The sequence below is a fragment of the Mirounga leonina genome, unplaced genomic scaffold, assembly GCF_011800145.1.
Source record: "Mirounga leonina isolate KUSES-001 unplaced genomic scaffold, KU_Mleo_1.0 Mir_53, whole genome shotgun sequence".
Lineage (NCBI taxonomy): Eukaryota > Metazoa > Chordata > Mammalia > Carnivora > Phocidae > Mirounga > Mirounga leonina.
Window position 1 is genome coordinate 32,978,816 of NW_023270807.1, and position 13,120 is coordinate 32,991,935.

General features: G+C 32.5%; 1 protein-coding gene across 1 annotated transcript in view; it reads left to right on the forward strand.

The window, feature by feature from the left end:
- The window catches only part of RIMS1 (regulating synaptic membrane exocytosis 1), a 289,231-nt gene that overhangs the window by 189,374 nt on the left and 86,737 nt on the right, over positions 1-13,120 (forward strand). Inside the window, exon 23 of the mRNA XM_034991516.1 lies at positions 5,605-5,771. Coding sequence (XP_034847407.1) covers positions 5,605-5,771 — 167 coding nt within the window. The remainder of the gene's footprint in view (positions 1-5,604; positions 5,772-13,120) is intronic.

Consider the following 13,120-nt stretch of genomic DNA (forward strand, 5'->3'; position numbering starts at 1 on the left):
AACTGGGATTTAATGTTTTTTCTAAAAAGAAAATGTAAATACTTCATATTAAAGTCCCTTAATTATCTATTGTCAATAGTCAAATTCACATAAATAAGCAAGGTATATGAAGCTATTTTGTTACTTGAATCTCATTTAATATTGCATTTAAAATATTAAGATATACATAGATTTATAGTCTTAAATACTATTTTAGGTTGATATTGACTATTGAGATTTATTAGTGAATGACATAAGTTATGCAATGTGAGATTTCTTCTTGATCTGTCTTTAGTAAGAAAAGTAAGTGATTTCAAATTCTTAGAAACTGAACTCCACAATTTCAAGAGGCAAGAAAACATTTAATTTATATTTCAGTATTATTTTGTAAGGATACACTAGGAGTTTATAAACTGCTAACTAGCATCTAATAATTTTAATTAAAATAGGCATAGAATTTTTTTACCTCATAAAGCAATTTTAAATATATAGTTTATTTTAAATATATATTTTTATTTATGTATTATATATTAATTTTTATTTTATATAAATATATAGTATATATTAATACTACAAAAGTGGCAGCAGCCTTTACAGAATAACTTGTTATAATTTTATGTCAAGAAGCCCTTTTGGAAATAATGACCTTTGAGAAATTCAAAATTAAATAAAAACTATACTAATTCAGTATTGTGACCTTGAAATATGAATGTAGAAAAACCTACTTATGTGTAAATATTAGAGGTTGATCTTTACATGGCCAGATATTCAGAGACTAATACAAAAAAATAGAGGTGGTCACAAAATATGACTTGTCACCAGACTCAAAGAGTCCTATGTATTGGATGCATTTTACCATGTAAAATCTTAGTTAGCTGTAGGAGGATTTCCAACTCAGACAATGCCTAGGTTCCCTGAGCAGTGAGGCTCAGTACCCTAGGACTCTGAAACAACACTTCAAACAGTAAAATCATTTAAAACAAAACAAAACAAAAAAAATACAGTGAGTGGAATATCTTGATGTGCCATAGAGTTGCTGATTCCAGGTCCACAAGTCTTCTCTGTGGTTCATTCTTAATTATTATTACTTAGCTTATTTGTCTGTCTTCTTTATGAATATCATCATCATTTTTGTTTTCTTTTACAACAAATGCAGTAGCGATTAGAATGCAGGATAATTTAAGTTTTCTTCCTCCAACAGTTGGATGCAGTTATTTAGAAAGATTCTTTAAACTGGGAATGCTTCATTAAAGCTGGAAATGCCTTATTAATTTCTTAGCATTATGTGAAAGGATAAGGTCAAATAGAACAGCAAGTCAAAGTTAGGGCCAGTATGGAAACAAGAAGGAGGTAAACAATCAGGGTAATCAGGGTACTACTTAAAGCCTTTCTGGATCATTCTGAAGTAGGACTCTAATCATCAATCAGTTGATCAAAAAATTTACAAAATGAAGTGCCTTTGAAGTCTAAACAACATTAGGGGCGCCTGAGTGGTGTAGTCAGTTAAGCCTCAGACTCTTGGTTTCTGCTCAGGTCATGATCTCAGGGTCGTGAGATCAAACATCACATCAGGCTCCCCACTCAGCACAGAGTCTGCTTGAGATTCTCCCTTGCCCTCTGCCCCTCCTGCTCATGCACTCTCTCTCTAAAATAAATAAATAAATCTTAAGGGGAAAAAAAGCCTAAATAACCAGTAATACTTAATATTTATAATAAATCAAAGGTAGGTTTTTCTTGGTTGGGAGATACCATATTCTCTGACTCATAGAAATTTAGAACTGAACATACCTGAAATTAATCTTCTATTCCAGCTCTCTTATTTACCAAATTTATGAAAACTGAGGCTTCCCCAGAATTAGTAAAGCCTTTCTGTGGTGTGATGAGCCCTAAAACTCCTTATCTGAAACTTACGTACTGCTGTGTTCTGCTTCTTACATCATGGAAATGTACATCATTCCAGTTTGATTCAGAAGTTCTGTGACTCAATTTGCAAGCAGTTAAATTATCATATTCTGTCTTTGCTTCCTTCTTTGCACCTTTTTCTTTTTCTCTCTCATCCCATTTGACTATTAAGAAACCCATTGTTTTCAAACTAATATTACTGTTGTTCTTACTGTATAAATTGATACTACCGTGTTACCTAAATAAAATTATGACATATTGTATCAATAAATGTGAGACCAAGGATATGGTATCTTTAAGAACTTATAACAGGATAGGAAAAACATATAAGATTAAATAACAAATAATTAGCTTATTTTTTATTTTATATGTCAAGTAAAAGATAAATCCTCCACAGTTCTAATATTCATATTGTGATCTAATGCTTACAATAAAATTTTTAAGATGTTCCATTTCATTAGGAAATCATTTAAGTAGTTTTCCATTTTAAGTAAAGTTTCATTTCCAAGAGAAGGCATTTCAGTTAGATATCTCATATATACTTGAGAAAAGTTCTTTCTCATTTGTTATCCTTTTTCCCCAACCGTTTTATAATTTACTTTACAAAATTATATAATCAAGAACTAGTATTGTCATAAATTTAATATTCATTAACTTTTGAACTTTATTCCTTTCTTGATTCTTTTTTAGTGTTTTAATCCATTTGACATTTTGGATGAACACCTTTGTCGAAATTCTGCCAAATTAGAAATTAGTTAACCATTCTCAAAATACTTAGAACCATACACCAATAGAACTAGATTTTCTTCAGGGCAAAGAATTATTAGACAAATATACTATAATTCCTAAGATGTTTCAAACCTGACACCTCCTTTAAAATATGGAACCTCCCGAACCCTGTCTTGAGCAGGGAATTGGCACTAACTTTCCTTTTGGAAACACAGGAGACTATTTCAGGATCCCTGAAATGTGATACTAGGCTATTTTTTCAATGATGTTATACAGTGTTGCATTCCTTAATGATGGGGTGAAATTCATAATTGGAGGGTAAGTTTGCATTTTAGGCACTCACATTTTAAAGAGTGTTTATGTTTCTATAACCCAGGAACAGCAACCAAGATTGATGGGATGGGTTTTGTAGGTAGCTGCTAAATGTTTATTACTATGTTTAAAAATAGCTGCCCTATAATTAGAATCTGCCCTCACATCAATGACTTATTTCCCTGCTGTATGACTAGTATAAATTCCTCCCAGTGATATTATATTTATCAAAATACAATTAATTTATTTCCATTAAAATGTTTAATCATTAAATAGGAAATTTAACAAATTATGCTTGATGAAATATCAAGTGATTTTTTAAACTCCTAACAGATTTTGAAAATAAGTAAATAATAGTAGTAAAAAGTGAAGATAAAAGTCTTTCATTTCCTTCAAATAACTAAATGCAAAGAAAACTGTGATCTTGTGTTAAAGTGATGGATTGTTCTTTGGCCCAGCATTGAAAAACTTAATATGATATACAATCTTTTAAAATCCCTTGTTTAATCTCTTTGCTGAAATAGCAAAAGTCTATATACAAAAATGTTGAGGAAGAGATGGCTTATAGAGAAGGAAAATTTCTTTAGTTGGAGAAATAGTTTTGTGTATACTCACACATCCTATGCTATAGGTCTACACTGCTTATTATTGGCATTTGCCAAATAAAGGGAACATTTGTTCTGGGTGTCAACACAGTGGCAAAAAATCTACAGCTGGGTAAATTTTTACTGTATTAGAACCCAATTCTTTCATATCCCCTCATGGACAGGCTATCATTTCAGTATGTTTGGAAACATCATAATCATTATATGATATATGTACTTAGCAAAATAGTTTCCAAGACAAGTAATATAGGACTTACATTTGTACCCCACTAACAGTATTAAATTCAGATCCTGCTGTGAGGATAGCTGTGTAAAACTGTGTTTAGTTTGTACCACATCTACTCTGTAGATAAAAACAGTTCTGATTGAAATGAATCATGTCAGGATCATGGTATAAGATATAACAGAATTTGATGGTGAAACATTGTCACATTACTTTAAAATGCACGTTATGTTAAATCGTATTAATGTTAGATCATACATGAAGTTGTAGAAGTAGCTCAGTTCTGCACATATATGAATTTTCTTTTGGATTATAATTTAACATATGGCTTTCATAAACAACTTACTCAATTATGAAAAAAATTCTTTGAAAAGATAATTTCATTGATAGTCTATAATTTGGAGTTGTTTTCATACTTGATGTGAAATTCTTTGCCCAATACGTACACATAGAGGTGAAGAATTAAAACTAACATATAAATACCTCAGGCCTCAACTACTCTTATCTGAGGAATTATTAAGTAAACAGGATTCTCTTTTCTAGGATTAAAAAAAAAAAATACTGCTTTATACTTCTTTTTGTATATACAGATCCAGGGTTTTAGCATCATTTTACTTAGTGTACTTCAGCAAGACAATTATTTATAGAAATTTTTATAAATAGTGTTTGGATTATTTTAGGTTCATTAAAACTCATCTGATATGGAGCATCAGAGGATAGATGAGTTTTCCTACAAGTTTAATAAACATTTGATATTTTCATATCTTAATGCATAAATGTAAAATTAAATTCCTAGTTAATAAACTTAAATATCCAATGTTTAGTCATATGTTCTTTTATTAATAAGTTTATTATCTTAACTTCCAATACCAAAAATAAGAGAAATCACTTAGTATATTAGATATTTTTAAATTATATGTAATTAAGTTTAAGTAATTATTTTATAACCAATTTATTGTAATGAAAACACATATGTTAAATAATAATACATAAATCTACTTGCTGTGTCATCCACTGCAATAAAAGTCAAGTAGAAAGAAGAGTATATTAACTGCTCTGACAACTTTGCATGTTTTAATCTTCTACCTAGTGATTCCTAAAATCTTAGAATTTGAATATCAAAGACAAATTTAAAAACACAACGTATAGTGTATATTCAAATTTTAATAGGAATCCCATTTTTTTTTCTTTTGACACTGAGCTGATAGTTTAAATCTGAAAATGTCTAATTAAACTACAGTAGAAAATTGGAGTCCAGTCTTTACTTCCATTGCTTTACTCCTCTTTGGCAGAGCCCCTCAACTTTAATACCAGCCCTTCTTTGTGAAGAGATACATTTTTTGAAGAAATTTGAAACGCTGAAGTCTTGGAACAGGGAAAATATATAGGTAAATTGAATAGTTTCGGAAAGAATCAAAATAGATAGAAGCAGTCTATACCATGCATAGAGTAGAGGTGAACAAATAGAAGCAGATAGAAGCAGTCTATACTATGCATAGAGTAGAGTTGAACAAAACAGGCAATAATGAAAATCAAAGCAGGAACAGAGAAACCGATACACTGGAAAAAAGGACATTTTGAAGTTTCAAGTATATGCCCGTAATTTATTCAATGAATTTTCCACTCAAGCATTTAAAGTTTCATAAGCCATTTTTTATGACTCAGAGGATGTAGGACTTTTGTATTGGAAATCAGATATTACCTTAGTGTTTCTATTATCTCAGATTCCACACCTACTTTTATGAAAGTACACTTTTACTTGGCATGGGCTAAGTAGTCATTAACCTCACCGTGTATGTCTCTTTTCCCACAACCTGATGATGGAGCTCACACTTTCTTGTTTTTAATCTTTAGTATAACATACATAGAGATCAGTACAGAAGCTGTGATAACGTCTCTGCCAAATCATCAGATAGTGATGTCAGTGATGTGTCCGCCATTTCCCGAACCAGCAGTGCCTCACGCCTCAGCAGCACAAGCTTTATGTCAGAGCAATCTGAGCACCCCCGGGGTAGAATCAGGTGAGTTGGCAATACTGTTTATATAAACTGGGTCTGTATCCATGGTATAAAAATGCAACTAGCTTTCTTAACGTTCTTGCTAAAATACAGTTCAGGTAAAGCAGCAGAAACATTTCCCTAACGTAACTGGGATGGGAGTGGGTTGAGCATTTTTCTGGTGTTGTGTAATATCGCCTACAGACCATTCGGTCCTATCTAGCATACGACTGGAGTCATAATGTTAGAGATTGCTCAGTCACATTTACGGGAGTTTCTTCTAATATGATTAAATCCACAGAGCATCCTTTAGTCCAGTGTTAAAAAAACTTTTCCTGTCAAGGGCCAGATAGTAAATATTTCGGCTATATTGGACAGTCTCTGTTGCATTTACTTTATGATGTCATTGTAGTGTGAAAGCTATACAAACAAGTTAGCATGGCTGTACTCCAATAAAATTTTATTCGTAAATGCAGGAAGCGGGCTACATTTTGCCCATGGGCTGTAGTTTACTGATCTCTTCTTTAGTCCCATAGCAGTTGGTCTGCTTTCAGAGTAGGGTTGAGCAGATGTGACACAAAATACACATCCCTAGTTTACATTCCATGAGTTGTAAGAAATTTGCATGAAGTTTGTTTAAATCACCAGTTGTGCTCTTGTCTTTTTACAATGCAAATACCCTGCTGAAAGGGAAAAGACCACAGGAATCCAAGTGCCATCTTACCTAAAGCAGGCTCAATATGAACAAGGCATATTTTATATTTGTTCTTAGCTAGTTTCCAGAAATATCAGAAATAGAAGTCTCATTGAAGGAATTTGGGGCTTGATGAGAGGCCCAAGAAATATAAATGTTCAGAATAGGAGCAATTACCTTTCTAATACTCGGAATATCTATTACCACACATTATGATGATGTACAATAAAATATCTTTGAGCATTCCTTCTTTCTGGATTTCCCTGTTGAAACAAATTGAGAGTAATTATCTTACTGTTAATTAACAGTGTCATATTCCGATAATCTACATGAGCAATTTCAACTGATAATGATGTTTAATAGAACATGCTTATCTCTATTTCTGATATTCTTAGCATGTGGTCCTAATGGAATATGAAGTTCACTAAAATTTAGATAGAATTAGAGGAGCTAAAAGAACAATCACATTGAGCTGCCTAAGATCAAGGGGTAAAGATCATTCTAATAGTTTCTTTTTATTGAAATATTAATAAGATTATGTTTCAAAACTAATCAATTTAGCAAGAGTATTGATAAATAGGACTTAAACAAAGACTTTTTCACGTTTGATCACTAAAAACAACTTACTAGACAAATATGAAACCATAAATCTTGAGGTAATTTTTATTTATATTCAAAATAGAGCCAAGCACCTTGAGTCCCTTGCGCTAAAATATTACTGGCGAAGAGAATTCATATTACTAGCCAACTGCAGGAATAATTTGTGGGTCCATTTTCATTCTCCTGAAATTTTAGGAATAGTATTCTTCAAAACTTGATCTTTAGGAAAAAACTGGCTATGTGATTTTTGAGGAAGAAAGCAAAGAACAGAAACTTTAGGCAGTGCGACAGGGACTATGATTTCATACAAAGTGGTTCAGAAGAAACTACATGGTGGTATATTGATATTGGAGCCAGTGTTACTTTGTGGGAATATGCCAGTTTAACAAATCAACACTAATTATAACCGTATTATGAGAAGAAGCAAAAGTTGGAGGATTCTTTGTCTCCTTGATTCATATGACTTTTCTTACTTATCGAAGGTGGTGGGGATAGAGGTGGACCTAAAAAAGGTACAAATAAATTTCCTAGTGACAAATCCGTTCTTTCGAAGCATTTCTGTTTTCAGCTTCCCTTTCCCTTCTTTGCAGTTTAGAACACATAGGAGCTGAGAAGTTTTTGTTTTTTGGGTTTTTTTATATATATAAGTGGATTAGGTAAATTTAGGCACTAAAGCTAACGGCTAAACAAGTTTCCCCTTAAGCTAACGTGAAGAACTACTTTTCTTGCAGTCCCATACTTTTGGCCAGTGATTGATTCTCTGTATGTGGTACACATGTGATTTCTTAGAATACCTAGGAGGAATAGAGAAGAAAAATCAGATATGGGATATGGGTAGCTCTTTCTTCTGACATTCAGTCTCCTTATCTTTTCATAGGCTTCTTCCTCCTGAATATCCTCATAGGCACACAAGTACACCTGTACCTGCACATACACGCACACAGAGTTACTCTGCATCCATCATCAACCATGTGGTAAAAACCTGAGAGTAGGTTATGGGATGAAAAAAAAAGGACATCGATATAAAAATGCTGTGTCTCACTAATTAAAACAATGGTTCGGGCTCTTCAGCTTTTATATATTCCCTGTTCTCATAACTAACACTGTGAAGAATGATTATTCTCAATATAATGCTGCTTCTCATTTCTTTTTTTTTTTTTAACTAACATCTGCATAGGTTTTAAAATTCTATTTATTCAAGTTCATGGATAAAAGATGAACAAGTCTGATCAATTATGATGATAGAATGTATTTATATGTCATAATAAGAAGAAGCAAACTTGGGGCACCTGGGTGGCTCAGTCGTTAAGCATCTGCCTTTGGCTCAGGTCATGGTCCCAGGGTCCTGGGATCGAGCCCCACATCAGGCTCCCTGCTCGGCAGGAAGCCTGCTTCTCCCTCTCCCATTCCCCCTGCTTGTGTTCCCTCTCTTGCTGTGTACTCTCTCTGTCAAATAAATAAAATCTTAAAAAAAAAAAAAGCAGCAAACTTTTGAATTCCTATCATGTGTAAGGACAGCATTATTTTCCAACACTACCTTAAAGTATAATACTTAGGTTACACACTCAAGGAGATTATAATCTATTTAAGAGTTTAAATTTATTTTTATTTTTATATTCTCATTATATATATATTCAAAAGATATATATCTTTGCTCTCTCTCTCTCTCTCTCTCTATATATATATACATATATGTATATATTTGAGTCAAATTTTCCTATGACACAAGAAATATTTTATTACACATTGCATTAGATGAATTTTATTCTGGAAGTCAACAAAAGGATTTAGAAGACATTATAGCACTTGCAAAGACAGTGTTCAGTATCCTAAAAGTGAACCAAATACCTAGTATTCTCACAAAGGACTATAGGAAGAAACTATATGACATAATCTTACCCACATTATGCAAAATCATAGTATATAGGCACTTAAAATACCATGTACAGTTTTTATTTCCTCTATCCAAGTATATTATGAACCAAGAAAATGTTGAGATAAGCACATCTGAAATGAGCAGTGGGCTGTACAACCTTCTGTATAATTTCTAGTTTTCCAAACACTGCTTACTACATTTTCCTATTAATGATTTGCAGTACGCATTGTTTTTAAGGTCTTGAGAAGTTCTTTTTTTTTTTTTTTCAAAGATTTTGTTTATTTATTTGACAGAGACATAGCGAGAGAGGGAACACAGGCAAGGGGAGTGTGAGAGGGAGAAGCAGGTTTCCTGCTGAGCAGGGAGCCCGATGCCGGGCTCGATCCCAGGACCCTCGGATCATGACCTGAGCCGAAGGCAGATGCTTAACGACTGAGCCACCCAGGTGCCCCGAGAAGTTCTCTCTTGAAACAACTTGTTTGTCTTTGTTTATTCCAATATGGACCAAACTTATTTCATTGCACAATGCTTTTTTTTTATAAGGACATTATTTAATATATTGAAGAGTTCTTGCAAGCAATTTGGGAAAATCTTTTTTAGATAATTAGCATCTTTCTGCCTAAAAGATAAAAGGCTATATAGTTGCTTCAAAGCCTGTTTGAGGACAGATAGAATTACGCACTTACGGGATGTTTACAGGTTAAGAAATATAAATATGTTTTGATGAACAATTTTTAAAATATCATTTTCAAAAAGTATTAGGGATTCATGGGCCATCACTTGAATCTTTTGTGTTTGAGATGGTTATGCACCAAATATCTTATCCACTCAAGTATGCCACTAGCTAAACCACATGGTTCTGTGTGAATTGAGAAAGGGTATCCCTTCCTCCAGATGCATACTGACTAGTTCATTCAAAGTAGTCCAAAACAAATATCATTTTTTCAAAGTTTACATATGCAGGGGAACTATAGTAGGAAAAAAATAGACTATGATGTTTGTATTTAGGGTAAATAACCTTGTGTAGATATAATGAATTAAAAGTTATTTTTTTAATTGTCACGAATTAAAACCATTTAAAACTTAAATAATTGTTAGGGCGATTCTTACAATACAAAGTCAACACTTAATACTTCAAAATAATAAGCATCAGTAAAGATTGAGCTTGTGAGTTTTTCAGATTTTTCTGCATGTGCCTTATAATTCTAATTTAGTATTTGCTTAAATATTCTTCAAAGAATGTTTTCTCATCCAACTACAAAATATGTACATTATATTAGTAGAAGTGGCACAACTGACAATAAAAAATGCATATACTAGAAGTCAGAAAAAATAGGTTGAGTTTCTGAGTTCTTTGTGTTTACTTTTACATCTAAAGAACATGGTCATCCCAGAAAGGAGATTAATTTTCTTGGTCTAGCTCTGAACTTTTTTTTTCATCTTTATCATATATCGATTTTTTTCCAGGCAGACAAATTTCAGATGTTTTATACAAAACCAAGTTTTAAAAGCAAATACAAGCATAATCCTATAGCTGTTCTCAGATGTTATACAATTTTAGAAGCTTTGTCAAAACCAACTGTTTTCCAACAGTATTCACATTTGTGACATGTTCTAGATCTACAAGCGTGGCTTTCTAGAACTAGATGGATTTTAACAAACAAACTTGAAAAGCAAATTTGATGCAAATAGTTTTGGGCCTTTTTTATCATCTCCTTTTTAAAGAATATTTTCAAAAGCAAAATTATCTTTGTTTTCTACATTCATAGTTTAAAAGACATGAAAGATTTTTTTAAGGTGGTAAGAGACTTTATTCATGCATTTATTCATTTCTTCAAACCTACTGATATGAGTACTTGTTACGACATGAGGTTTTTTTTAAGAAACATTATCTTCTCTATACAAATAGTAATCTTACAACCATAAATTTACTGAAATTTGGCATTTGGTGTCAGTAGGCATAATAATTAGTAAGCATATACTGAGAGAAATATGTTTGTTTTTATATATTTATTTATAAATTTATATTTATGTGGGGTTTTAAAACATTATAGATTATACTATTTTGATATTTTAAATTGTGATAGAAAATAAATGCATAGGTTAATATCTTCCAGAAAATCAATTTGATACTGCAGTTATGTTTGGAAAATGTTACAGAAAATTTCAGATATATCTTATTTCACAATAGTTCTTCAATTCAGCAAGGGAATACAGGATAACATTTAAAAATAATCTTTGGATTTTTTTGTGATAGCGTTTGCGAAATGCTTAACCGCAAAAATCACTTGCTACATTTATAGCTCAGAACAAGAAACTAAACTTTCATTTTATATGCTTACTAATTATTTTTTAAAGATTTATTTATTTTAGAGAGAGGGAGGTAGCATGAGTGGGAGGAGCGGGAGGAGCAGATGGAGAGGGAGAGAGCATCCCAAGTGGACTCAGCTCTGAGCACGAGGCCTGACGCAGGGCTTGATCCCAGGACCCTGAGATCATGACCTGAGCCGAAACCAAGAGTCATATGCTTAACCTACTGCACCACCCAGGCGCCCCTTATACTTAGTAATTATTAAGCCTGCTGACACTGACTATATTAAGAGTGATCAAGAGGGAATTTTTTCTTAGAGCTATCCACCCTTAATTTTTCATGCTCTCCTATTGTACTATGGAAAAGCAGTCTGTTAAGATCTACAAAAGCACTGAAAAGAAAGAGAGGAGAGTAACATGGTAATTTGATGATGGGGACAGAATGAACTGGAACACAGTGAAAGATACTGGATACTGAATATCTGAGAAAGAAGAGATATTTTAGTGATCTTCTCATGGCTTATTTTACAGTATCAGCTTAGTTTTAATAGTCCAAGGTTGAATCATCACCGCTGTTACTTCCTGTGACCAGATTAAAGCTGTAAAGAGAAGGAAAGAATGTGCCAAGTGCCCTTTAAAAGGGGTACAGTAAAATTACCATACCATACTCATTAACATACCATAAGACTGAATGTGCCAGATATTTAAATTATGCCATACTCATAACATACACAAAATACTGCTTGACCTATGAACGAAGTGACACAACGGTCGTGATAATGGCAAAGATACAGAGCTCTTAGGACAGGTGAGTAGGTTTTCCTGGTGAGGTTCTTCCTTGCAGACCATTTAAGACTGCAGTTTGAAGTAAAGCAGCCCTGGCCTTATTTGAAACAGCTCCAGCCTGCTTTGTTACCTTTCTACTCTGCGAGTTCATTATAGATTGACCGAGGTGTATTTAGTTAAATTCTGGGAATGTCAGCAGAACAGGAGATAAATGCTTACTATACAATAGACAATGAAAATGGTCAGTTATAATAAGTTTTTGAAAGTTAATAGCAAGCTGGAATATCTTATAAAGATGGAGCTATTTGTGGAAATGATTGTAATTAGATCTTAGTGAGGACTCATTGGGGGAAATGTAACTATACACTGTTCATGGAGTTTTAAAAGTATTTATCGAAGTCTACTTCCCTGTAGTTTTATTTCCTCTGTTAAAAGTGAATTATAGATTCTTTTTAAATTTAAAATATTTTAAAGAGCATGTTCAGTGGACATCATAGATAATTATAATTAGAAAATTTTCTTTAATTAGAAAAATAAGTCAATGTGTCTTTGGAAGAGAGTATGAAAAATTTATTCAAGTCTATTTATGATTGTGTATAAGTTTTTTTCCAATACTTTTCTAATTTAATTTAACCTAAAAGAAGTTGCACGTTTAAATTCTGTTATTAAAACAAGAATATAATTCTCCCTGCTTAATTCTTATTTTCCCCACAATATATAAGAAGTTAACTTATATGCTGCTAACAACACATCTTCAGTATAACATAATATTAAAGATGTATAAAGTTTATACATCTTTTAAATGCAAGGAAAATAACATAAGTGATAAATCCTAAGGTGAATTGACAATATTAGAGCAACTTTCAAATGCAACCATTTTATTCCCTGGGAATACTTTTCAAAGAGAAAAAAATCTGTCCCCAGAATTCAAATTCCTCATCACTGTATAGGATCTGTTTGTAGTTGTGATCTTTGCCATTGACAAAAGGCGAGGAACAGTGTTTTTAGTGTGGGGTTATGACCAATGTCCAGCAGTACCACCATTTGGATTCATACCAGATATGGGACTGTTTTGCTTCTATAAGAGATCAGTCTTAGGTATAAGAA